General features: G+C 38.7%; 1 protein-coding gene across 3 annotated transcripts in view; it reads right to left on the reverse strand.

The window, feature by feature from the left end:
- Positions 1–24,092, reverse strand: part of RFTN2 (raftlin family member 2) — a 50,268-nt gene that overhangs the window by 17,308 nt on the left and 8,868 nt on the right. For all 3 annotated transcript variants that reach the window (XR_008553627.1, XM_037523770.2, XM_054699968.1), the window contains 4 exons: positions 14,698–14,881; positions 13,460–13,574; positions 8,946–9,225; positions 6,810–7,013 (listed from right to left, as the gene is read on the reverse strand). Coding sequence is in view for 2 of the 3 variants with exons in the window: in XM_037523770.2 (XP_037379667.1) it covers positions 6,810–7,013; positions 8,946–9,225; positions 13,460–13,574; positions 14,698–14,881 (783 nt within the window). In the remaining variant the exon portion in view is untranslated. The remainder of the gene's footprint in view (positions 1–6,809; positions 7,014–8,945; positions 9,226–13,459; positions 13,575–14,697; positions 14,882–24,092) is intronic.

Raw genomic sequence — 24,092 nt, forward strand, 5'->3', positions numbered from 1 at the left:
CATCAGGGGAAAAATAATAACAGTACAAAGCACAACAAAAAAAACCCAAAACAGACAATTATAAACCAGAGACATCCTGCAAGGGAGGGGGAGGAAGAGGGATCAGAAGAAGGGAGGAGCACGGGGGACTGTCGTGATGGTGCATGGGTGAATTGCTGGAGGAAATTCTATGGGGACTACACCTGAGGTGGGGTGGGGGGGGAAGCAAACTTTGTTTAAAAATGAACAATGATGTAAAATATATATAAATAAATAAATAAAAAATTAAAAAATGTGGTAGAGTCACACAATGCAATAACATATTACACAAAGAAAAAAACCATGAAGAATTTCAGTGATAGTATGTTGAGCAAAGAAGCCAGATACCAAAGACTAAATTCTGTATACTTGAACTGAAGATCACAAGCAGGCAACATTAATCTATAGTGCTGAAAGTCAGATAATTCTGAGTGGGAAGACAGTGACTGGCAAGGGTCATAAAAAGGTCTTTTGGAATATGGGAAATGTTCTATATCTTTGTTTTGTTTTTGTACTTTTCCCTCTCCCCCAGCTTTGTTGAGATATAACTGAGATATTTTTCCAGTTTTATTGAGATGTAATGGACATATAAGGAAATGTTCTGTATTTTGAACACGTGTTCTATTCAGCTGTTCACATAAGATTCATGCACACTACTATAAGCATGCTACACTTCAGTTAAAAACAAAAGACCATTCTTCTCACTTTGAGAGCTCCTCAGGCTCCCTGGCTGCTTTTTTTAGGGCCCATGACAATTCCCAGAGCCACAGAAGATTGACACCTGCACTGGAAGGGAACACTTATATTTCCTGAGAAATTTTGCCTAAGAAGTGCAGCTAGGAAGCATGGCAAGTATTGTCTCATGGGGAAGTGACCGTTTGTGTCCAGGAATGGGGGGGTGAGGTGATAATTCTGAACAATTTTTTAGTAATTACCTGCAAAGAGTCACCTCTTATGTAGCCCAGAGATTCACAACTGGGGTGCAGTGGCCCACTTGCATGCAAACAGGTTGCAGATGTGCCAAGATCCAGGGCGCCCCCTCCTGCCCACAGAAACTCTATCCACTTTAGCCATTAGCCCTGAAACATTACCATGTTCCATATGGTCTGGATAGCTATGCATTTCCATGCATAATAGAAAAAGTTACAAAGACTGGCTTGACCTACTGCTTCTCAATTTTTTTCTTTTTAGCCAAATAAGACCATTCGCAAAGGAAAAAAGACTTGTATACTTGAAAGATGATCTCCAGGTATTTTTAAGTGATTCATTGCAATCAATTTTTTTTTAAACCTAATGCTACATCTTAAAAATCCATGCAAATTTTGTATTCTTTTAAAATATATTTATGTTATGGAAAGAGTAATGTTCTCTCTGCCCTCTCCCATCTTCACCCCTTCCACCAATATTAAAGCACTACTGACACTCGAGGAAGAGATTTCTGCTGTGAACCTGCATGTCCCTGGCACTAAGCTGCATACACCTGAGGGATGTGGACTCTGTTTGGAAGCTCCAGCTTAAAGGTTTCCCGGGGAATGATTTACTTGTCTGGACATGTGATTTTGCACATTGTTTTCAGCTAGTTATGATGACATTCCTGTAAATGTGAGGAAAGGTAACACTTCATTTTAGTATTTTGGGTCCACAAGTCATCTTAGCTTTAAACTACCCAGGCATGGGTCCTTCTCTGGGAAGTGCAGAGGAGGTAACTATGGAGCTCTTGGCATCTCTAAAATGTGTATCTCTCTCCAAAATCAATCTCGGTCTGTCTGCTTCTCTATCTCTACCATTGTGGCCTTAAGACCATGACAACTGCCTCTTAACTGCCTCCCCACTTCCACTCTTGCCCTACCTCCCAAAATGAGGTCAGAGAGCTTCTTTCAAAATGGCAGATCAGGTGAAGATGATTCCCTGTTTAAATCTTCAGTGAGGTACTTGAAATACAAATTTGCAAGGATGGCATATTGGTGAAGTGCCCACACATTATTTAACTTCTTTGCGCGTGCCTCTGTCTCTTTATCTGGAAAAGGGGGCAAATCATACCTCCTCATGGGGTTGATGTGGGGAGTAAATGAGTTAATAAATGTGAAGTGCTTGTGATGATGCTGGCATGGAGTTGAAACAGATGTTAGTTCTTGTTGCATTATGTAACCTCTGCAAGGAGAAGCTACTGATTATCTCTCCCACCTGTGCAGAGCCATGCTTTCTCTCACACACTGCTCCAAGATCTTGTCCCAGCTCCTCTTTCATGTAGCAGGGTTATGTATGCTTGGAGATGTTTCATCTGTCTAAGATGGTCTACCCCTGACCTGGTTCTTGAGTGCCTGTTCCTTTCCAGCCTTCCAGTCACAGTGTGATTGTTACCTTGGGAGGCAGGACATCCTGACCACCCTCTAAGTAAGTTCTTTCCTGTTACTCTCATGACATTCCCTGGGGGGTAACATTACAACACTTTGTCAGTTTTGAAATTAGATATAAATGTATGTTAATACCTGTTACTGCTAGACTGTTGAGGGGAGACGTCCATTTTCTTCACAATTTTAAACCCAGTGCATGGACTGCGTCTTGGCATATACAAATATGTGAAATGAATAAATGCCTATTTCAATGTCATTACACTACCCACTTCTCATTCTGATACATTGCCAGCTCTACACAATTATTATTATTTTTTAAATTTTATTTATACATAGAAGAACTGGGTGTAGACCAGAGGTGCGGGGGGGGGGGCAAAAGGATTCAGCAGAGACAGAGTGGGGAACAGAACAGGCAGATGCACTGAAATGCACTGTTGAGGGGAGCAAAGGGCAAGACAGGAGATGTCTGCTGCTCTCCCTGGCCGAGTATTCAACTTAGGCTGCATCGGTGATAGCATGATAGTGCTGAGACTTAACACTGAGGCCACCCAAGCATTTTTTTTGTTGTTGTTTTTTAAAAAGATTTATTTATTTATACAAGCACAGGGTATAGACAGAAGCACGGGAGGGTGAGAGAATTCACCAGAGCCAGAGGGGAGAGCAGAGTAGGCAGACTGACGAAGTACACTGCTGAGGGGAGCAGCGGGCGGCAGGAGAGGTCTGCGCACCATGTGGGACCCTCGCCCAGCGGCTGGGGATCGAACCTGCGCTGCAGAGGCTGCGGGCAGCTTTGCAACCCAGCGCTCAACCGCTGCACCACTGGGGAGGCCCCACAAGCATTTTTTATAGGAGTAAAAAGATAAAAATTAAGTGAAGTGTGAGAGCATTCATAAAAATCAAAATGTAACTGTTGGGTAAATGAAGATTGCTCAGGCTTTTGTGCCGTCGGCCTCTGTGACTGTCACCTGCAGCCTTGAATACAGGAGGTGCTTGGGACCATGGGCTTGGGATACGCATGCCTGAGGTGGACACCTGGAGTAAGGTGTGGCCATGTGTAAGTGGGCACACCTGAGCTGAGAGACTGAGCATATAAGGGCGGCATCATAGAGTGGGGGGGGCGTAGGGCGTAGAGGATGAGGTGGTGGGGAGACCACGAGAGAACGTCAGAGCCCAGAGTAAAGATTCTCCAGGGGCTGGGAGGCCTGCTGCCACACTACAAGTGGTGTAGAAAGATCATTAAGAGACTGAAAAAGCCACCGAGGGCTTCAGGATTCTCCCAGACCCATCTGCCCAGATCCATAGAGAACCTGCCCTGCTGCCTGCCTGCACTCCAGTAGCCCTGAGATGTTGGTGTGCTCAAGGTAGGGAGAGTCTATGCCCTGTGGATAATGGGGACATTTATAGGCTAGTGCAGTGTGGGAACCTCAAGGGTGTGTGTGTGAGTTTTGTATCAGCTGCCAAAGCTGCTCATCTATCCCATGTCAGCTGTCTGCTGGGTCTCTACACCTTCTGATAGAATAAAGCTCAACTGGGTAAGCCTCTTGGGTCCATTTAGAGGTTTTTTGATTATTTTTAAAAGATTTATTTATTTATGCATACAAAAGCTGGAGTGCAGGCCAGAGGGGCGGGGTTGGGGGAAGGGTGTATGTGAGAGGATTTACCAGAGACAGAGTGGGGAGCAGAACAGGTGGATTGACTGAAATACACTGCTGAGAGGAGCAGGGGGTAAGACAGGAGAGATCCACTGTGCCAAGTGGGTCATGTCCCTGGCTGGCGGATGGAACTCATGCTGCAGTGGCTGTGGATAGCTTCATAGTGCTGAGACTTAACCCCTTGCGCCAACAGGGAGGCACCCCATTTAGAGGTTTTTTACCTCTACAACCCCAGGTGGGTGAATTCAGTTGAAAGTTGGTTTGGAGCAGGCCCAGCAAAGACAATAAGGAACGCTGCTGCTGTGGTGAGAACCATCACGGACAGAGGAAGGGCCTCGGGGGGCCTCTCATGGGGCTTTTCCAAGCAGGAACTTTGAGAGTGGGTGAGATGGCATTGGACAGAAATTTCATACTTTTACACTTTACGACTGTGCCACCATGACCCTGTTGAAATAGAAAACTCTAGTTTTTTCTACCTCTCTGTTTCTGGAGTAAGATGAGATTTGTGGAATAACATATTTAAATTTCTGAGCAATGTATGGTTTTGTACTTCTATTCCCTGTGGTGGGCTGACTTCTGACAATATTTTGGAAGAGGATGGAAGCAAGATGAAACAAAATACGTATTGTCCCCATGTGCTTTAGATGTCAGGCATCAAATATCCCAGAACAAAGCCACCAATTCAGCCCTGCTTCCTCTGACTTGCTTCTCACAGTGACACAGGCATTTGTCACCATTTCCCTTCTGCAGCTTCTCTGTGCACTCCCAGGAAAGTCCCTGGTGACACACCCAATTGCCAGACCCCACAGACCACAGTGGCTCAATGGTGGCTCGTTAGGGGCTTGGAATGGCCTGCCATGTAAAATGTCTAATGAGACATTCCAGAGCTGCTGAGAGGGAGGGAGTCTCCCCCCAGGCTCTGTAAATAGCTTCTGAGGCTTTAAGAACAAAAGCCCCACAGAGCCTCTGGCTGGCAACTGCTGTGGCTAATTTTATTTTCATCGGGCAAGGCCCAAGGCAGGGATGCCTGAAAGTGATTATGAAAGGAGTATTTTCCCTTCAGCAGCTAGTCACAAGCCAAAGAGGGAGAGGTGGGAGAAATGGGAGAGAGAAAGGGGAGGGGGGTGGAGAAGTCTAAGTCACCTCTAAATAGGTGATGCATACTAAAAGCATTGTAATTGCACAAAACAAGTAGCAGGATAGAAAACTAACACCAGATAATGAACAACTGTACAAAAGGTCCTGTGGTAGTTGCTTTTCACAAACTATAGCTCATTAAATTCTCACAACAATTAAGTAGGAGTATTTTTATCCCCTGTTCAGGAAACTGAGAGTCAGTGAGCTCAACTAATTTCTCCAGAAAATGGCTAATAAATAAAAGACATAGGATTTTTTTAATTTTTATTTTTTTAAAGATTTATTTTTTATTTATACAATAGCTGGGGTACAGGCCAGAAGTGCGGGAGGGTGAGAGGATTCACCAGAGACAGAGCAGTGAGCAGAACAGGCAGACTGGACTGACTGAAATACACTGCTGAGGGGAGCAGCAGGCGAGACAGGAGAGGCCTCCCGTGCCATGTGGGAATCTCCCTGGCCGGCCAGGAATCCAACCCCGCGCTGCAGAGGCTGTGGACAACTTCACAGCGCTGCGCTCAACCTGCTGCACTCAACCTGCTACACCACCAGGGAGGCCCAAGACATAGGATTTATGAATGTCTGATTCTGAAGTTCCTGCCCTTCCCATCAGATTTTGCTCTTTCCATAAAAGACCGCCTTGCGGGAATTTTCCAACAATCAAAAAATATAAGAAGTGTGTATGGAGTGCCTGTGATGCGGCCAGCACCATGCAGGAAGCTACAATGGGCTTGACCCTTAATCTTGAATCTTGGTTGCTAGTTAAAGGCAGCTATTGGAACATGACTCCTGATAATTTAAAATATTCATTCAAAGTCCTTAGTTGTATTAAAGTATCACTAGGCTGACTGAATAAGGAAATATATTGAGATCTTACTTGTTTTTTTAATTCTTTCCTTTTTACTGAAACAGATTCCCTAATTATCCTGGTTTCATGTCTCCATTCTTTTTAATGCATTCCCTCCCAGTCTCCTTAGTTTTTCTCTCTTTTTTCATCACTAATTTCTTTAAAAAAAAAAAAAAAAAAAACCTGAGATGCAATGGACATACAACATTATATGAGTTTCAGATATAACCGATCTTTCTAAAACACCTTTCCTAGAAAGTCATTTTTGGAGAGTTTTATTTGTTTTTGATTTTGTGACTCATATGAATATGTACATCTCCACTGCAACTAAAAGAGGAATGTTAAAGATGAAAGAGAAGGCAGACATAAATATAAGGACAATATTATTTTCTGAACCAAAGATTACTTTTCTATACAAATTAGAGTCAGGTACAGACTAGAATACATGGTTGGTACTGTCCCAAATTGGGATAGTGTGATATATTTTGATGTTAACTGCCAAATGCCATCATAAGCCTTCTGATTAGGCTGTTGTAGTACATCTTATTTGGAAAATTCTACTTGCCTATTACACAGTGTTAGTCTATTCCAGATAGTTACGACGCAACAGTAAACATTACGTTATATAATTCTACCACATAGGATGGTAAAAAATTTTAGATTAAAGCTAATGACAGGACTCTATTTCCTTAGAAATAATATCTGTCCTCTCAGCCATATAATTTGAGAGTCTAAAACATTTCCACCAACACTGATTTAAAGTTAAATTCTTTACCTATCAATAGATCAGAATATGAAACTTACCTTTAGAAGTTTCCCAGCATACAAAAGAATCAATTAAAGACAAGCCTTGCTTGTAATAAAATGTAGTTAATTCCAGCCAATCAGCATCAAGTGTACTAATGACAGATCCTTTTCTTGTTACTTTCATTGACAGGATGCCTTCCTGATAGGTCCAGCAGGTTGATTCATCATCAAAAACATTGAAGACTGTGTAAAACTTATTCTCTGAGGGTAGACATTCAGAAGGAAGAGAAAAGGGGAAAACTATAATTTTATTGAAAAGATTTTTAAAAATCTTTTAAAACATAATTATGAGCTATTTCAAGGTTGATGATTAAATTAAATAGGTAGCATGTTGGGTTTGGAACTTATAGGACTGGAACTAGATACCTGATCTAACCAAAGTCAGGGTGGGAAAGAGCAAGGAGTTTAAGAGTAGCAGTAGGTTGAAGACAGTGACTCTGTGACCGTAAGTTCAACAATTCTTGTTCACTCTTCTAGTCCTAATTTTTTTACGCTGCAGGAACATTAGGGTGGTTTGCCAAGCTAGGGAATTGGTGGGAGCATGGGGGAGAAGGAGATGGTGATGGTGGTTGTGGTGAAGATGGGTAAGATGTCGAGTTGGGAAAAGTTCCTGATTCTTAAGGACACTGTTGTCGAATGGACACTGCATCAGTGTTGAGTATATGACACCATAGCCCTGAAAAGCAGATGCCACCAGTGTGTATAATTGCAGCACCAATGCTGATCAAGGGGTCAGTTAATAGCAGTTAATTTAATACAGAGTTTCTTCTGTGCCAGGCACTGTATTAAGCACTTTGTAAACATCTCTAGTCTACTTCTTGCAACAATCTCCCTTTAATAAAGAAATTGAGGGGCCTCCCTGGTGGCACAAGGGGTTAAGTCTCAGCACCATGAAACTATCTGCAGCCTCTGCAGCATGGGTTTGATCCCTGACCAGGTTGCTGACCCACATGGCACAGCAGATCTCTCCTGTCTTGCCCGCTGCTCCCCTCAGCAGTGTATTTCAGTGGATCTGCCTGTTCTGCTCTCCACTCTGTCTCTAATGAATCCTCTCTCCTCCTCTGCCCCCACCTCGCAACTCCTGGCCTACACCCCAGCTCTTGTATGTATAAGTAAATAAAGTAAACCTTTAAAAAAATAAATTGAGGTAGTCTGACTCCAAAGCTTTAACTCCAAGGTATACATGGTCTTTGATTTTTCTCTAGTAGTGCTTTTTTTTTTTTTTTAAAGATTTATTTATTTATGCAATCAAGAGCTGGGGAACAGGCCGGAGATGTGGGGGGTGAGAGGACTCCTCAGAGACAGAGTGGGGAACAGAACAGGCAGACTGACTGGAATACACTGCTGAGGGGAGCAGCGGGCGGGCGAAACAAGAGAGGTCTGCTTCACCATGTGGGTTGCTCCCTGGCCGGCCGGGGATCGAACTCATGCTGCAGAGGCTGTGGATTACTTCACAGTGCAGTGCTTAACCCCTTGCACCACCAGGGAGGCCCTCTAGTAGAGCTTTTTAAAGCAAGCCATAAAAGGTATCAGAAAATATTTAGCAGTCCAGAATTCATGGATAAAATATGCTCAATTTCTGGAGAGGACTTACTAGTTGGCAAAGAACAACAAAACTATTGTTAAAGTTATTTTAGGTTGCAGGCACTATTGTTAAATTAATTGTTTCATGATGTGCTATTTTTGTATTCTAAATGATGATCAAAGAAAACCAATTAACTTTAATGGTGAAAACCATATGTGAAATGGGAAAGACCAAAACTAAAATTCTCAAACTGTCTATACAGAGAAACATAAATCAGAACAAGTTTCTTTACTGGACCACTTTTTCAGTACATATGTACAGCTTCCATTTTATGAGGCAATTGGTGAATGACTAAATGGAAACCTATTTTCAACACCAAATTTCGTTATATGAACATGATATGAATTATATATGACCAACTGAGAGCTGTCCTAATTTATTTCTGGCTGTAAAATTGGAAAAAAATCAAGATAAGTTTAAGTAATTTATTGAGTCTTTATACTCTTTAGCAATTTACTTTGCCTCCTATTTATAAAAAAATTTCAAAAACTCATTTTGCAAAAATATTCTTAGCAATATATTCTATTTCTATTCATCTTGTCTATTACCTTCTCCCTTTCTTGATTTAGAGGAACTAGGGCTGCCATCTTGTTCCATTTGACACTGTCCACTTTCATGATGAAGTTCTTCCTCAATTCCACTCTCAGATGATTGCCCACTTAATGTTCCTTCATTCCAACTTTTATAGTTTTCCTCTAAGCTGTGTTTCACATGTAGTGTTGATTCTAAATCTCCATCATGGTTGGTTCCATTGCAATATTTAAATGGTGGATAATGCTGTGATAGGAATCCAACAAATTTCATTCCTTTTTTAGCGGCTACATTAATCTGAGGTTTAAAAAGAAGCGGTAGAACAAAATGTAAACTTCATTTACATTGATTATGTTGTCAGTTAGCCTTTGGGCTTATTGAAAAAAATCTATTAGGAGTTAATTGGTCAGTAATTAAAGATCCATTCATAATCTAATTATTACCTGCTAATACAGCACTGATTCATGTCATATCATCATTTTGGCATCTTGAAATGGTCATAATTATGAAAACAGGAATTATTTTCTCTAAAAGGTTACTATTTGGGAAGAACTACTAATTCTATAGCCTGATTTCTATAGACATATTAACAATGGTTTCTATAGTTGAAACAAAATTAAATAGTATTTCAAGCAATTCTAAAAAATGACATTACCAAACACATCTTAATTAATAAAGGAGACATTAACTTAAGCAAAACCCACATTGTTTGCTTGATGTGAATAATGAAAAATGTTAATAGACTAATTCTGACAAATGTGTGCATATGATAGGTAAGCCCAATTCAGAGTGCTGCTCTTAGGAAACTGATCTGCTTATTTTGATGCTATTATTTCCTATGTGGGTCAAATACACATGATTAGATCTGATCCTATCAGTTAAAGAAATAAGTTCAGAAGCATATCACATAATATCAGTGAGAGAGAAATAATTTGAGAACTTAACAATGCTTATTTTCATGTTCAGCACTTTTCCCATTCTCTGCTTTTGCTTCATTGCTCTGTTTTATATGTGTCTATGTCTTTCTCCTGGGTTAAAGTGGTGATTCTTTTGAGGGCAGGGACTTGTCTTTTGTATTGCAATGTTTTGTGCCTATAGGTTCTCAATAATTAATTACTAATTAAATTAAAACAAAGAATTGGCAACATCTCTTATATGGTCACTGTTTTAAACATTTAACTCAAATGTTTTAAATGTTACCTGGGAGAGAGAAAAAGAGTGATGATGGAGATTGCAGATATAAACATCTTCAGTCAGAAATGGAATGGGATGGAAATGGCCAGGAAGAAGGGGGGCAAACTATGGAGCAATGCCCACTCAGAGGGCATAATTCAGCTCCAGTGGAAGAAGAGAGGGATCCAGGCAAAGACAGAGGGCTTGAATGTGTGGAGGAATGACAAAGGACTAGGATTGATACAACGATGTTTACTCCTATAATGAACATATAGTGATTGTAACAATACATGAAGTCTTAAAAATAATCACAAATTGTCCTTTATATCTGGTATCCTGGGAGAAGCAAGGAGGTGATAAAGAGGTATGATATTCTGCAGGTAGAATGGGTGAATTTATTATCAGTACTTTTCTAGGGCCTATTAGATGCTGTGGGTGAAAAAGTGTAGAAGGCATTTTCTATTACTAGAAAGTTTTATCTGGAAACACCTGGTTACAAATAGAATAGTAATGTCTTTCCCATTTTTTCAGTTGGAAGAACAGCATTTAAAAAAGTTTTATTTGACGATCTTGGGGAAAACATTTGTAAACTTAGTTTTATTTTATTTAAAGATTTATTTATTTATTTTTTAAAAAGATTTCTTTATTTACTTATACAAGCACTGGGTACAGTCAGAAGTGTGGGAGGGTGAGAATTCACCAGAGCCAGAGTGGGGGAACAGAACAGGCAGACCAACAAAGTACACTGCTGAGGGGAGCAGCAGGCAGCAGGAGAGGTCTGTGCGCCATGTGGGACCCTTGCCGGTGGCTGGGGATCAAACCAGCGCTGCAGAGGCTGCGGGCAGCTTCGCAACCCAGCGTTCAACCGCTGCGCCACTGGGAGGCCCTTAAAGATTTATTTTATTTATATAAGAGCTGGGGTACAGGTCAGAGGCGCAGGTGGATGAGAGGCTTCACCAGAGACAGAGTCGGGAGTAGAACAGGAAGACTGACCGAAGACACTGCAGACACTGCTGAGGGGAGCAGCGGGTGAGACAGGAGAGGTCTGTCTTGCCACGTGGGAATCTCCCTGGCCAGGGGCCAGGAATCGAACCCACGCTGCAGAGGCTGTGGACAGCTTCACAGCGCTGCGCTCAACCTGCTGCACCACCAGGGAGCCCTGTAAACTTAGTTTTAAAAACAGAGCAAGCATTGGTATATTGTTAAAACCTGACTTAAAATCTAGCTGTGCAACAATCAACTCAAACAGCAACTGTTCAAAAACAGTAGTTGCCATTTATCTGCTGCTCTTTTCACAACTGGGCACTGTTCAAATATTTTATGTGCTATGTTTCCTGAAGCTTTTCTTTTCATGAAATACCCTCATTACTCTAATTGCTGAAATAACAATACTTTCCTGTTTAAATAGATCTTTAACTGTATCCAGGAAGTAAAATGCAAAACAAGGGCTGTGATGGTGATCCGTTAGTGCTAAATTAGTACTTATATTTTTGTTTCCAAAAGAAACTTTCTAGAGTAGATTTATTCCCAGAAGAAAATTGGAAATTTCCCAGAATAGTAGTAGTAAACAGTATGTGTACCTTGTTTATAAAAATCTAGTTTCAAAGACTATCCTTAAAAAACCTTATTGGATGGTGACTTTATACATAAATGGGAAATATGATTAGCAGCAAGAACTGGCTGAACAAAAACCACAGGTAATTTTACATACATAGTCATTTAAAACTTGGAAACAACAATAAAAATGGTGAACAAGTCCTAGTTTCCTGCTTCAAAAGAAATACCTTATGTTATTGACCATGTATATTTAAATAAAACTCAAACTGTACAAGTATGTCACTGCAACTAAAAACTTCACTATAAAATTCCATCAATTTACAATACATTGTATGGAAGTACGGGTGAACGAGTGAAATAATACATAAATGCACACTTTATTCCTCGGATGAAATAACAACACTATCAATATGCATATAGTATTGAATTTTTCCATTAAGTTAGTTGTATAGACTTTTCAATCTTGACAGCTAATATGGCTGTCATGTTTCTTGCCCATAAATTACTCCTCTGTATTGATAGACCATTGCTTCCTTCTCAGTTTTCCAACTATTGGGAATATGGCCCTTCATATTTACTGTTGATAAAATATCTTAAATAAAATTGACTTTTTCCCTCTTCAGTTAAAATTTTGGAATAGATTTCTAAAGAGGAAATCACTGTGCCACAAAATAAAATGGTATGGTATTTATGATTCTTATTACCAAGTTGATATTCAGAAACACTGTACTAATTTATTACAATGCCATTTGCAATATGTGAATGTTTTCTTAAAACTCTGCCAATACTGGATTTAGTATTTTCGATTTAATTTTTCAGTTAACACCGGTGAAGTAAAGTTCTCAGATTTTATTTGCTTTAAAAATTATTAGTTTAGGGGCCTCTCTGGTGGCGCAAGGGGTTAAGCACCGTGCTATGAAGCAATCCGCAGCCTCTGCAGCACGAGTTCTATCGCCAGCAGGCCAGGGAGCAACCCACATGGCACAGCAGACCTCGCCTGTCTCACCTGATGCTCCCCTCAGCAGTGTATTTCAGTCAGTCTGCCTGTTCTGCTCCCCACCCTGTCTCTGGTGAATCCTCTCACCCGTTCCATCTCTGGCCTGTACCCCAGCTCTTGTATGCATAAATAGATAAATCTTTAAAAAAATATTGGTTTAAACCTTTCCTTCAATATCTCTTTATAAGTTATGTTACCATTAATATTTGCTATCCATATTCTGTTTGTCCATTCAAGACTGAACATTACCTTCATGTGTTTGTATTAATTTCCTGTATGTTCTGAAAGTGAAGCTCCCCAGGCTGTGTTTATTGAGATGTGCTCCCTAATGCTTTTTTTTAAATTTAGTTTTCCTAGTATATACGTTATATACTTAAACACTTTATACATAATTGAATATGTTGACATTTACATTTTCTTTCAAATTTTTTATACTTAAAAAAGTACTTCTTTGCTCATCTGAAATTTGTGAAGTCTGTTTTCTACAGAATAGTTACCCACCTTCCCAGCAGCATATATTTAGTAGTGAGTGTGTTTTCCCCATTTTATTTCATCACGTTTGTAATTAAATTTCTTATATGTGTACTGATTTCTTTCCGGCATTTCCATTCCTTTTTTTCATTGTCCTGCGTATTCTGTTTTCTCTCTGTGTACTTTGGTACATGTGCTTCAATATGTTTTAAATTCTGGTAGAATAAGTCACTTATCACTTCCCTGTTTGTTTTTTTAAGTAAGAAAAGAAATTAATGAAGAAATACCAAATATTTCTCAATATCCCATGAAAAAAATGTGTATATTTATTACCTTTTCTATCAATTCCTTTGCTATGTCATTTGCTTGTGTTTCATAAGTTAGAGGACATTCCTCAATCACAAGCCTTGGGCGTCTTTGTCCACTGGGTGCTGCTGAATGCTTCTGGCTGTAACAGAAAATATGTTCACAGTTGGGAGCCAATCGCTGATATTCAGCTAAAATATTTATGTGAATATGAATGAGCAACTCACAAATAAGGTCAAAGCAATCATTTTTGTTTTTTCAAGCTTAAGTAAAAATATCAGACAAATACAATCACTTGCTACTAATTTAAATTTTCTTCATTTAAACCTCTAACTTCTAATTTAATGTGGAAGAAAAACTTCATGTCTGATGTTCGAATAAAGTTATGAGAAATCATTTTAGATCACTGCTATACCTCATTGTACAAAAGCACAAGTAAAAAAAAATCTAATTCAAAATGCAAATAGATGTCCTTTTTCCTTTTTTCTTTTTTTCCCATTTTTTCTCCTTGCTATTCTTCCATCACTATAAAGACAAAACACAGTTTTACTCTGCAGGGTCTCTGAGATAATTTGACATAATTAAAGAATTGTGTGAAAATTTTAATGTTAACCTAAGACACTGGTCTGTTTATTACCATTCTTCACTGGAAGGAGCAATAGCATTTTGAAAACTATCAAACTCACGAGCTAGGCTGGCAAAAATGGCTAGAGTATTGTTTAGGAAAGCAGTATGTAAAAGAAAAAATAAACTAAACTAAAAATTGGAAAAAGTTAAGAGGTATATTCAATTTGTGAAAATATGGCATAGTAGGTCTTTTCTGTCATAAAAGATTTAATTAGTCATTGTAGAAATTTTGGAAGGTAGAGATAGTTTCTGTTGCCACTATCTAGAGAACAGCGCAATAAAAGCACAGTGACTGTGGTCTTTTATTGGTCTAGTCAGCTCTTTTAGTCCAGGATGGTACTTGTACCTAGTAGCTACCCCAGTCACCCACTGACGTTGCTACAGGTGCTTCTTGAGTCTTTTTCTGACATCCTCACCTAGGACTTATTTGTCTACAAGGGGCTAAAATCAATGAGGAATTTTAAGTTTCCTTCTCTCAGTCTAGGCCCAGTTGATGGAAAATGTGCCAGCAAAACCAAAATCCCTATTTATTCTTTATTCTCCATCACTTTCTTCAAACTTTATTTTCCTATAGCCAAAGAAAATTGTCCATCTTAACAGCTTCTCATCACAACTGCTTTCTTGAGGTTCAGGCTTACCTTAATTTCAAGCGTGACAGCACCACCCTATATAGGTGACTTGCAGGTAGATGTTTGCGCTGGCCCGTGGGCTGTATAACAGGATGAATAGCCCCGACAACATATCCTTTAAGATAGTAGTCTTCCACTTTTGTAACTATATCCAGAACTGAATTTATTTTGATGACTTCTGGGTTTGATGAAGCTGAAATATCAAAGGCAAAGATAAATTTATACATTGACAAAATTGAATTCTGCATAATTTCTACAAATGAATAGGAAACATATTCATGTGATTTAATCTCAGTGTTACACTAAAATGTACTATGTGTTTTTTGAAATTCATGTCAGGAAAAAACAAGTGACCTTACGAACTGGCGGGTATGTAAGATTATCAATAATGGACCTCCCCAGTGGCATAGGGGTTAAAGTCTCATTGCGATCAAGCTATCGCCAGCCACTGAGACATGAGTTCAATCTTGGCCAGGGAGCTGACCCATGTGGGGCAGCAGACCTCTCCTGTTTTGTCTGCTGCTCCCCTCAGCAGTATATTTCAGTAGATCCGCCTGTTCCGCTCCCCACTCTGTCTCTGGTGAATCCTCTCACCCCTGCACCTCTGGCCTGGATACCAATTCTTATATGCATAAATAGACAAAATAAATCTTAAAAAAAAAAAAGAATATCATTATTAAGGTAGAAATAAATGTCATAATTTTTTTCACTTAATTTTTTAGACTTTCATTTGAGTGAATACATCCTTTAATAAGATATTGAAGACATACATAAGAGAAGCATTATGAACTTGATTAAGTTCACTGTTTTTATGATTCTGAATATAGCATATCAATAATTTCTTAAAGGTAAAATTCATCCAAATCTAAGAAAATTGGAAGAAATGGCGTTTGTTAAGCAAGAATTGCTCAGTGCTTCCTTATTTCAGTTGACTTCAAAAGTGTTATTTTAGGTTGCCTCAGGAAACTAAAAATATGGTTTTTTATGGAACTTACATAAATGTGTAAAAGATTTGAAAAAGTAAAGAGATCCAAAAATTCTTAGACTTAATGGACTCTATATCTACATATATACCTGCAGGTTGATTATCTCTTGAATAACAAAACATATGAAATTAATTTCAGGTATGGGGCGGTGCTGGCTGCTGGCCTTCTATCAGTGTGCTCAGTGTTGTCTGGCAAAGAACTGCTGCTAATTGCCTGAACACAGGAAAGAGGTTAGGAAGCAGACAAGGAAGAGAGGTCAGAGGAAATCCCCATCTCCTCTTACTTTAATATCCATACAATGGAACAGAAATCCACCATCAGTGGGTATCCATGCCAACTTCTCAAATGCAAAATAAGGCTCGTGGTAGAAAAGTTATATAAATTAGGATTAATCCATTTCTTCAAATGTTCATCCTCCTTTAGATTTAAACTAACCTATTCACAATGTTTTCTTCATCGTCCTGAATAGAAAGGAAACTAGTGATTCCGGACTGTGAAGAAACAGCTGGATTTTACTGTAAAATGACCCAGTTCTGCCTGGTTGTGTAGTAGTCACTCGTTATTCATTTGATTCTATTTTTTTGTTTTTATTACTACCACCACTAATTTCCAAACAAAGGAACTGAAAAATTCTCAAGTAGAATAATTTTAACGCTTAGAAATGAATTATTTAAAATATATTTTATTTTGTCTTTTTACACATACTTGCTTATTTTTTCATATTACACGGTTTCTGCCCCCAGTTAAGGTCACCATAGTTTTCCCACCACCCTTTACCTCCTCCAGCCGTATTTTCTGCTCTCTCCCTCTCCCTGAGTGAAAACTGACATTTTTTTTTTAGAACTACATACTAATCCTATAAACGTTTAAAGAAAATTGAAGTCTTTAAATGGATCTCATTTACTTAGTGTAGATGTGGGAATGCATTAGCTGATACAAAAGAACCTTCATAGTCTCACTTCTCCTTACTTATTTAATCTTCTCTCTTGCCATCCTTTCCTTGGTATGTCATGTTTTCACACTTCTGAGCTACCTGGGGTTCCTGAATGTTGTTTCATGCCACAAGGGTTTCGTTTTTTTCCCTGCTTCCCAAACCTAAGTTAATAATTTCTTCCCCTATGCTGTGCATTCTGCTAGTTCCCTTATAAGACTGTACTATAGCTATTTATTCACACTTTTATCTCTGCTGTTAGACTGAGAATTTCTTAAGGACAAGGAACCTATCTTATTTCTCATTCTATGCTTAACATTTTCCTTAAGTCATTATTTAAAGTTGGAAATATGGGCCTCCCTGGTGACCTAGAGGTTAAGTCTCAGTGTTATCACCACTACAGCCTGAGTTTCATCCCAGTCAGGGAGCTAACCCACATGGTGTAGCAGACCTCTCCTGTCTCAACCGCTGTTCCCCTTGGCAATGTATTTTTGTCAATCTGCTTGTTCTGCTTCCCGCTCTTCTTTGGTGAATTCTTATTCCCTGCACCTCTGGCCTACACTCCAATTCTTGTATGCATAAATAAATAAAATAAATCTTCAAAAAAAAATAGTGCCACTATGAACATGCATGTGCAATTAAATCTTTGAAATCTTGCTTTCAATTATTTTGGGTATATATTCCATAAGTGTGATTGCTGGATTATATGGTAAATTCTAGTTTTAATCATCCGAGAAATGGCCATAATGTTTTCCATGTGATTGTATTCTTTTACATTCTCACCAAGTGTGCAGTATTTGAATTTCTCTACAATCATCAACACTTATTATTTTCTGTATTTTTTTTTAAATTGTCATCCTAATGATGATATCTCATTGTGGTTTTGAGTTGTATTTCCCTAGTGATTATTGATGCTGAGCATCTTTTCATATGTATGTTGGTCATTTGTATATGATTTTTGGAGGAATATTCTGGCTCTTTTCTATTTTTAAACTGTGTTGATTTTTTGTTTTGGTGTGGTAGACATTCTTATATATTCTGACATTCTATTGTTTCCCATTTCATAGGTTAATTTTCTACTCTGTTGTGTTCTTTTGTTGTATAGAAGTTTTCAAATTTGACTGAGTTTCATTTATCTATTTGTGCTTTTGTTGCCTATGCTTTTAGTGTCATATCCAAAATAACCACTGCCAAATCCAAATTTTCTAAAAGTTTTCCAGTTTTAGGTTTTATGTTTATGTCAAAAGTTTTTTTTTTAAGTACAATGACACTGTTTTACTGGTTAAAACATATGCTAAGAGTTCTTCCTCAAAAAAAAGAGGGTAGAGAAACAAAGAATTTTGAGGCATTCCCTGATGTCTTACATGACTATCTAGAACAAGACAGATTGCAGAATGAAACATTAGTGAAATTTTATTTTTTAATTTTATTATTTTTTAAAGATTTATTTTTATTTTTATACAAGAATTGGGGTACAGGCCAGAGGCGTGGGAGGGTAAGTGGATTCACCAGAGACAGAGTGGGAGCAAACAGGCAGACGGACTGAATACACTGCTGAGGGGAGCAGCAGGCACAACAGGCGAGGTCTGCCTCGCCATTGGGTTGCTCCCTGGCTGGCCGAGAATTGAACCTGCGCTGCATAGACTGCTGACAGCTTCACAGTGCCGCGTTCAACCCGCTGTGCCAGTGGGGAGGCCCCATTAGTGAAATTTTAAAGCTTATTTAAAAAGTGCTATTTACTTGGCAGACAAAGGAAAATATAAACGTGGCTATTGACTGGTAATATAAGTATGTGACTAGAGAAGAATATTTCATCCTTGTGGAAAGGTGTCTTGTAAATTATAATATTTAATACAAGAATAAGGGGTGTGCCCTGGTATTTCACCTCCACTGTACGCCCAGTGATGGGGTATCTCTACCTGCATGAAGTTGGTTATTTTTCCATAGGCATGACTGGGCAATTCAGACTGCTTGAGGCTTCAGGCACCTGGTTGCTGTCTGAAAACATTCCATTGGTAACCTCTAGCAATACCAAGAAAGCTTGCGGAATGGGAATCAGATACTAGGGAGAAAACTCTAGTATTCTTCTAAGAATGCAGCATTGCCAATACTCTTGATAGCCCATAAGAGAATATTATGTGGTAAAACGGCACACGAAGCCTCTTAGTCTAAACATGATACAAAACAGGTCTTGAGTGTAAAGAAGTTTTAGAAATATCTTTACTTCACAGAATTTTCCTTTTTTAATATATCTATGAGAAATATAAGGAAAAACTTATGTTAAAAATGTCTAAAAGAGCTGTTACCAGGTAAAAAAATAAAGTAAGTGATAAATGTAAGTCATAGTTTAATTGGTGAATTCTTTTCTCTCTTAGTGGAACATAAAGTAATGGTATGTTTTACAATCAATGTTGTATAGGCAATAAAAAATGGTAAATTATATAGCAAAGAAGTGGGTGCAAATTCATTGGCTAAGAGAATGAGGATTCGAAGAGCTCTTGGTTAGGTATAAATTTATCAAAATTAAAAAAAAGAAATTTAACAGGGATAAATTCTTAGTTGTTTAGTTCAAAATACACACAGAGAGAAATGTGATTTAATATATATACATTTGTGAAGGGAGGATGGGGGAGGATCTCCTGGAGGCATTAGCTGGCCTCTGAATTAATAAACTAATCTAATGTGATCACACACCACTTGAGAGAAGATTGCCACCACAGGAGGCATAGACACACAAATATATGTATGATAAAGAAATGTGGCAAGACAGTTGATTAGAAGTAAGAGATTTTTGTCCTACTTAAAATCAAAATGCAAATGGCTAGCAAGCTCAAAAAATCTGGTACTCAAATGAGTCAGTCCTTCGTTTACAAAAAATGATCTCACAATACTCGCTCACTTTTTCCATAAACGCATATTGGGGCCACCCTCAGCTTGTAACAGGGTGGTCCCCAGGAAAGGGGGAGGTTCCCTGCCCCACCCAAGGGAGGGTGGAGCTGAGCAGGAAGAGGAGAAGCAGAAGAAGAGACTGAGGAAGGAAGGAAGCAGGATGGAGCCTAGAGACACGTGAAGAAACTGTGCTTGTCTTTTGGTCGTGGACTGGGTGACACAGATGTGGGTGAGACCCGTGGGGAGGTGACAATGGCAGCTTTTATCTTGATGTTGATTTTGCTCTTTTCCTTCCGGGCTTGTCCGGTTGTTTGTGACCCTTTGCTGTGGGTCCCCACTGGAAGATGCTTTAGACTTGTGGCAGGCTTTGGGGCCTTGTTCTGGACCAATCCCATTTGGATGGACTTTTACCCACGAGGGGACGGGTAACTTTGGGTGCTTCATTTAGAAACTAGACTCTTTGCCTTTCCTGTATTGTTTCCTAGTTTTATTAAAGTTCCTTTTCATTAAAGTCTCATATGTTTTGTGTTGATGCGGCGGATGGCAGAACCCATTTAGAATAGGCAGGTTTGCGGGGTTTGGGCTGCCCCTCTCCCTGTCCTATAACAAACTCCCCTCTCAACCACGGGCATATTGCACTGGAGTGGTATTTTGCAAGCTAAAGTCACTGAATACTCTTTCACAATTTTTTTTAATCATATTTAAGCACCACCTATACATACTTATTCTTAAATTTTTCTTTTAATTTTCACTTTAAATTTATTTCAAAAAGAATGTATGTCTCTTTTATAACTGTGAAGTCAGAATTCCCTTACCATAAGTAGAAAGTTGCTGTATAAATAAATACAATGAAAGCACTTGCCAGATGCTATCTATTGATAGAGACTGTTATCTGTCAAAGCCTGAGCTGTAATGCTGTTTTCTCTTTGTTGAAAAGGAAAATTAGCTGTTAGAGAGGTGCTAGAGACATGCTAACTTCAAACTGATCAGAAGGCTGAAAAAGAATTGAAAAGGGCACACCTTCCTGTCCATGAGATGCAATGTTACACTCCATTGACCCAAATTAATGATAATGAAATTGTCCTCTCCATTCTTTTGTTTTACTGTTTTCAAAAGCAGTGTTATGCAATAGTTTAAAAATAATCACTAATTATAATAGGATAACACTGGTGCTTAGAGAGGCTTCTGGTCACATACAGAATATATTTTTAAAGATGTGCTGATGTGTTAGTGTAATAAGTACAGCTTTTCTGAGCTAATCTACAACTTTTGCACTCTCAGGAAAGTAAGGTTATGGTCTTCACTCTCAACGCAAAAGAAATGTTAATGCATAAAGCACATACACACACAGATGGGGGTTTCAGGAGGAATTACACAACTAATGAATATTAATATTAATAAACATAACATAAGTTTATGTAAAAATCATGTGTATTTAGGGCCCAGTGTTTTACATTAATTATTCGATTGACTCAAATGTTCACATCCTCCTATCTGGGAGTCTGTCTTTTGATAAGCAGCACTCAGTGGACATGACAACTATGGTTAAATATTTAAATACTTATTGAAGGACCAATTGAACGAAAATTGGATGTAACATTAACATCTTCATTTCACAGAGTTCCAAGATGCTCGAGGAACAGTGGTTTAGAGAACAAACTGTAGGACAGGCTGCCTGGGTCCAAGTCCTCGCTCTGCCACTAGCCTGGCAAGGTATTTTGCACCCATGTGCTTTGCATCCATGTGAGAATAACAATAGAATCTATGCTTTAGGGAGGTCTGGAGGATTAAATATATTAATATTTGTTCCTTCCAAGTATTTTATTTAATAAATAAATATTATTTATACAAGAACTGGGGTACAGGTCAAAGGCGCAGGAGGGTGAGAGGATTCACCAGAGACAGAGCAGGTTGCAGAACAGGCAGACTGACTGAAACACGCTGCTGAGGGGAGGAGCGGGCAAGGCAGGAGAGGTCTGTGGTGCCATGTGGGAATCTCCCTGGGCAGCCGGGAATTAAACCCTTGCTGCAGAGGCTTTGGACAGATTCACAGCACGGTGTTCAACTGGCTGCGCCACCAGGGAGACCCCCTGCCAAGTATTTAGCATGTAGTAAGTGTATATAACTGTTGGTTGCTTTGTTAAGTGAGGTGCTCCCCTGTGGAAAGAGAGGCAAAGCACTATTTTTCCTAAGAGCATTAGGTTCTGGAAGCAAACTACCCAAGTTCAAATCCTGGGCTATGTCCTTTAATAGGCAGGTGATTTGAAACAAGTTACTTTAGCTATGTGAGACAAGAACAAACAATAGTTTTAATAAGGTGCTTTGACAGTAACTATAAAACATGAGGCCAGTGCCTCACACAAAATAAACACGGAGACATTAGATGAGCCTGTCTGCTGGTGGTCTCACTCTGATAGTTTCAAAAGAAGTTGTCATCAGAGAGAAGTCATTGTTGATTTAAAAATTCTCTAGGAAGATTATTGTAGAGAACATGGCCTGATGTCCAGCCTACAGAACTCTAGATTAAAGGTCCCGAACTCACTCTAGTTCAAGTGCTCCAAATTCACATTCAAGTCAAGGACTCCAAGCTCTAGATCTCAGATCTCTAACTGATACTGTAGATTAGGAGTCCCTAGTTCACACTCCAGATCAGGGGTCCCTATCTCACACTTACCTACTACATTGAATCTAAGTTGCAAATGTCGAAAATATGAGGCTGATAAAGCAAAGATAGGAGCTGTGCTGCAGAAGACTGTGGAACCTAGAGAATTCTCAAAATCTCCAAAGAGTAGCCCCAGCCCACTGCTTCCATATGGAAATGTGGACCCAGTATTAGTTTGGATCTTCTAATTTGGAGTTTTAGGTAGTATCCCCAAATTTGGAGTTTTAGGTAGTATCTCTCAATTTTAAAAAGTGACAATAAGTTCAAATATTTTTACACTGTATCCATCAAGGGAGACCTGTCCGAAGGTTAAATATGGCCCATGTCCCATTGGTTTGAGACCCAGGGACTCTGCAGGTCAGTGCCTGTTCTGGTGCAGGCCAGACCCCCTCGGACATGTTACATAGTGTTCAGCATCCCAAGTTACAGAAAAAGTCATTCAGTCTTCCTCATTATTGGGGTAGAGGATGATGGTGACAGCAGCAAATTGTCCATTAGCAAATTGTCCTTCTTATCCCACATTAGGACTGGCTTTAAACATACCATCACCATTCTAGAAAGGTGAGCCCAGAATAAGAAGAGAAAAATGAAATGTGGGAATTTTGTGGAAAACCTCCCTTCGTGTAATTCCTTCAATTCTTAACAGTGCTTTAAATTATGCTGATATGAGACTGGAATACTGATTCAGCTTTAAATGTGAGGAAAGGGAAGATCTATCACAAAAAGGAATTTTCATCAGTATTCACTAGAGTGAATAATTGTGTCTCTGCAATAGGCTCAGTATTTGAGGCCAAGCTTTTGATTTGATGTCCTTACTATGGGGCAGTAATATCAGAGGCTCTATTACTTTTTAAATACAGGAAATTAAGGGGGAGGGAATGGTGGTTTTGGCTAGAATCTGAGCACAGGCGGTTCATAGCAGCTGCAAGCCATCTTGCTCTTCTGAGTTTCCCAACCACCATTGGTCCTTTCTGAATAATTTGGGAGAAGGGACAAATAATAAAGTTTACAGCATTAATGGGTGTGTTTGATTACTATTAGATTGATGGTACATGATTTGTAAAAACTTTATAAAGATATTGTAAAGAACTGATAAAAGAGACATTTTACAATTGCTTTGAGAAGTACACAAATGCAAAATGGGTTTTTTTAATTAAAATTGAAGCATGCCAAAGATTAAGCAGCATAATCTCATTTATGTTCATGTTTTCTAAAATACCAATAGATTTTTTATACTCCTTTGAGTAAAAGCTTCACAAAGATAAATTATTAAAAATGGAAAAAATTCATTCCACATAATTTGTTCAATGCCAAGAGCTTTGTTCTAATGATGTAACTCTATGAAAGCCGTCCAAAACATATATATATTCTTTCCATCAATTTATTTCTGAAAACTGGTATGCATTTTTTTGAATATTTGTGAAACATTATTTCCTCAGATAAAATTATAATATGCAAACACTGACAGGTAATTTTACTGTATTTTCAAAAAGTAATAGAATGTCAATTTCTATATTATATCTGGCAATTATGATAAAATAAGTATCATATACCAAGTATGTATTTTGTGCTAGGCACTATGTGAAGTACTTTATTAACCTAATCTTAATACTCCTTGAAAATTCCATGAGGAATTTTCTCAGACAAAAAAACTCAGGAAAATTGAGATTTGATCAGTTGCCCAAATTGCTAGTACTAAGTGACTGAATCTGACAGAATGACTCCAGAGTCAGCAGACTCTTGTGCCCATGACTTCATTGATTTAGATCATGTAAATTCCGAATTTGTGAAAATTCAGACATGAGCTGGGCTAAAGCCTTTGTGCTATAATAAATTATTGAGTAATTTAACATGTGGATATTCTTTTAATATAGAAAATAGAAATGCATAGAAAAGTATATGTATTATCTTCCAATATCAGTATTTATTTATGTGG

The sequence above is a fragment of the Talpa occidentalis genome, unplaced genomic scaffold (genome assembly GCF_014898055.3).
Source record: "Talpa occidentalis isolate TD23 unplaced genomic scaffold, MPIMG_talOcc4v2.1 talOcc4.3, whole genome shotgun sequence".
Lineage (NCBI taxonomy): Eukaryota > Metazoa > Chordata > Mammalia > Eulipotyphla > Talpidae > Talpa > Talpa occidentalis.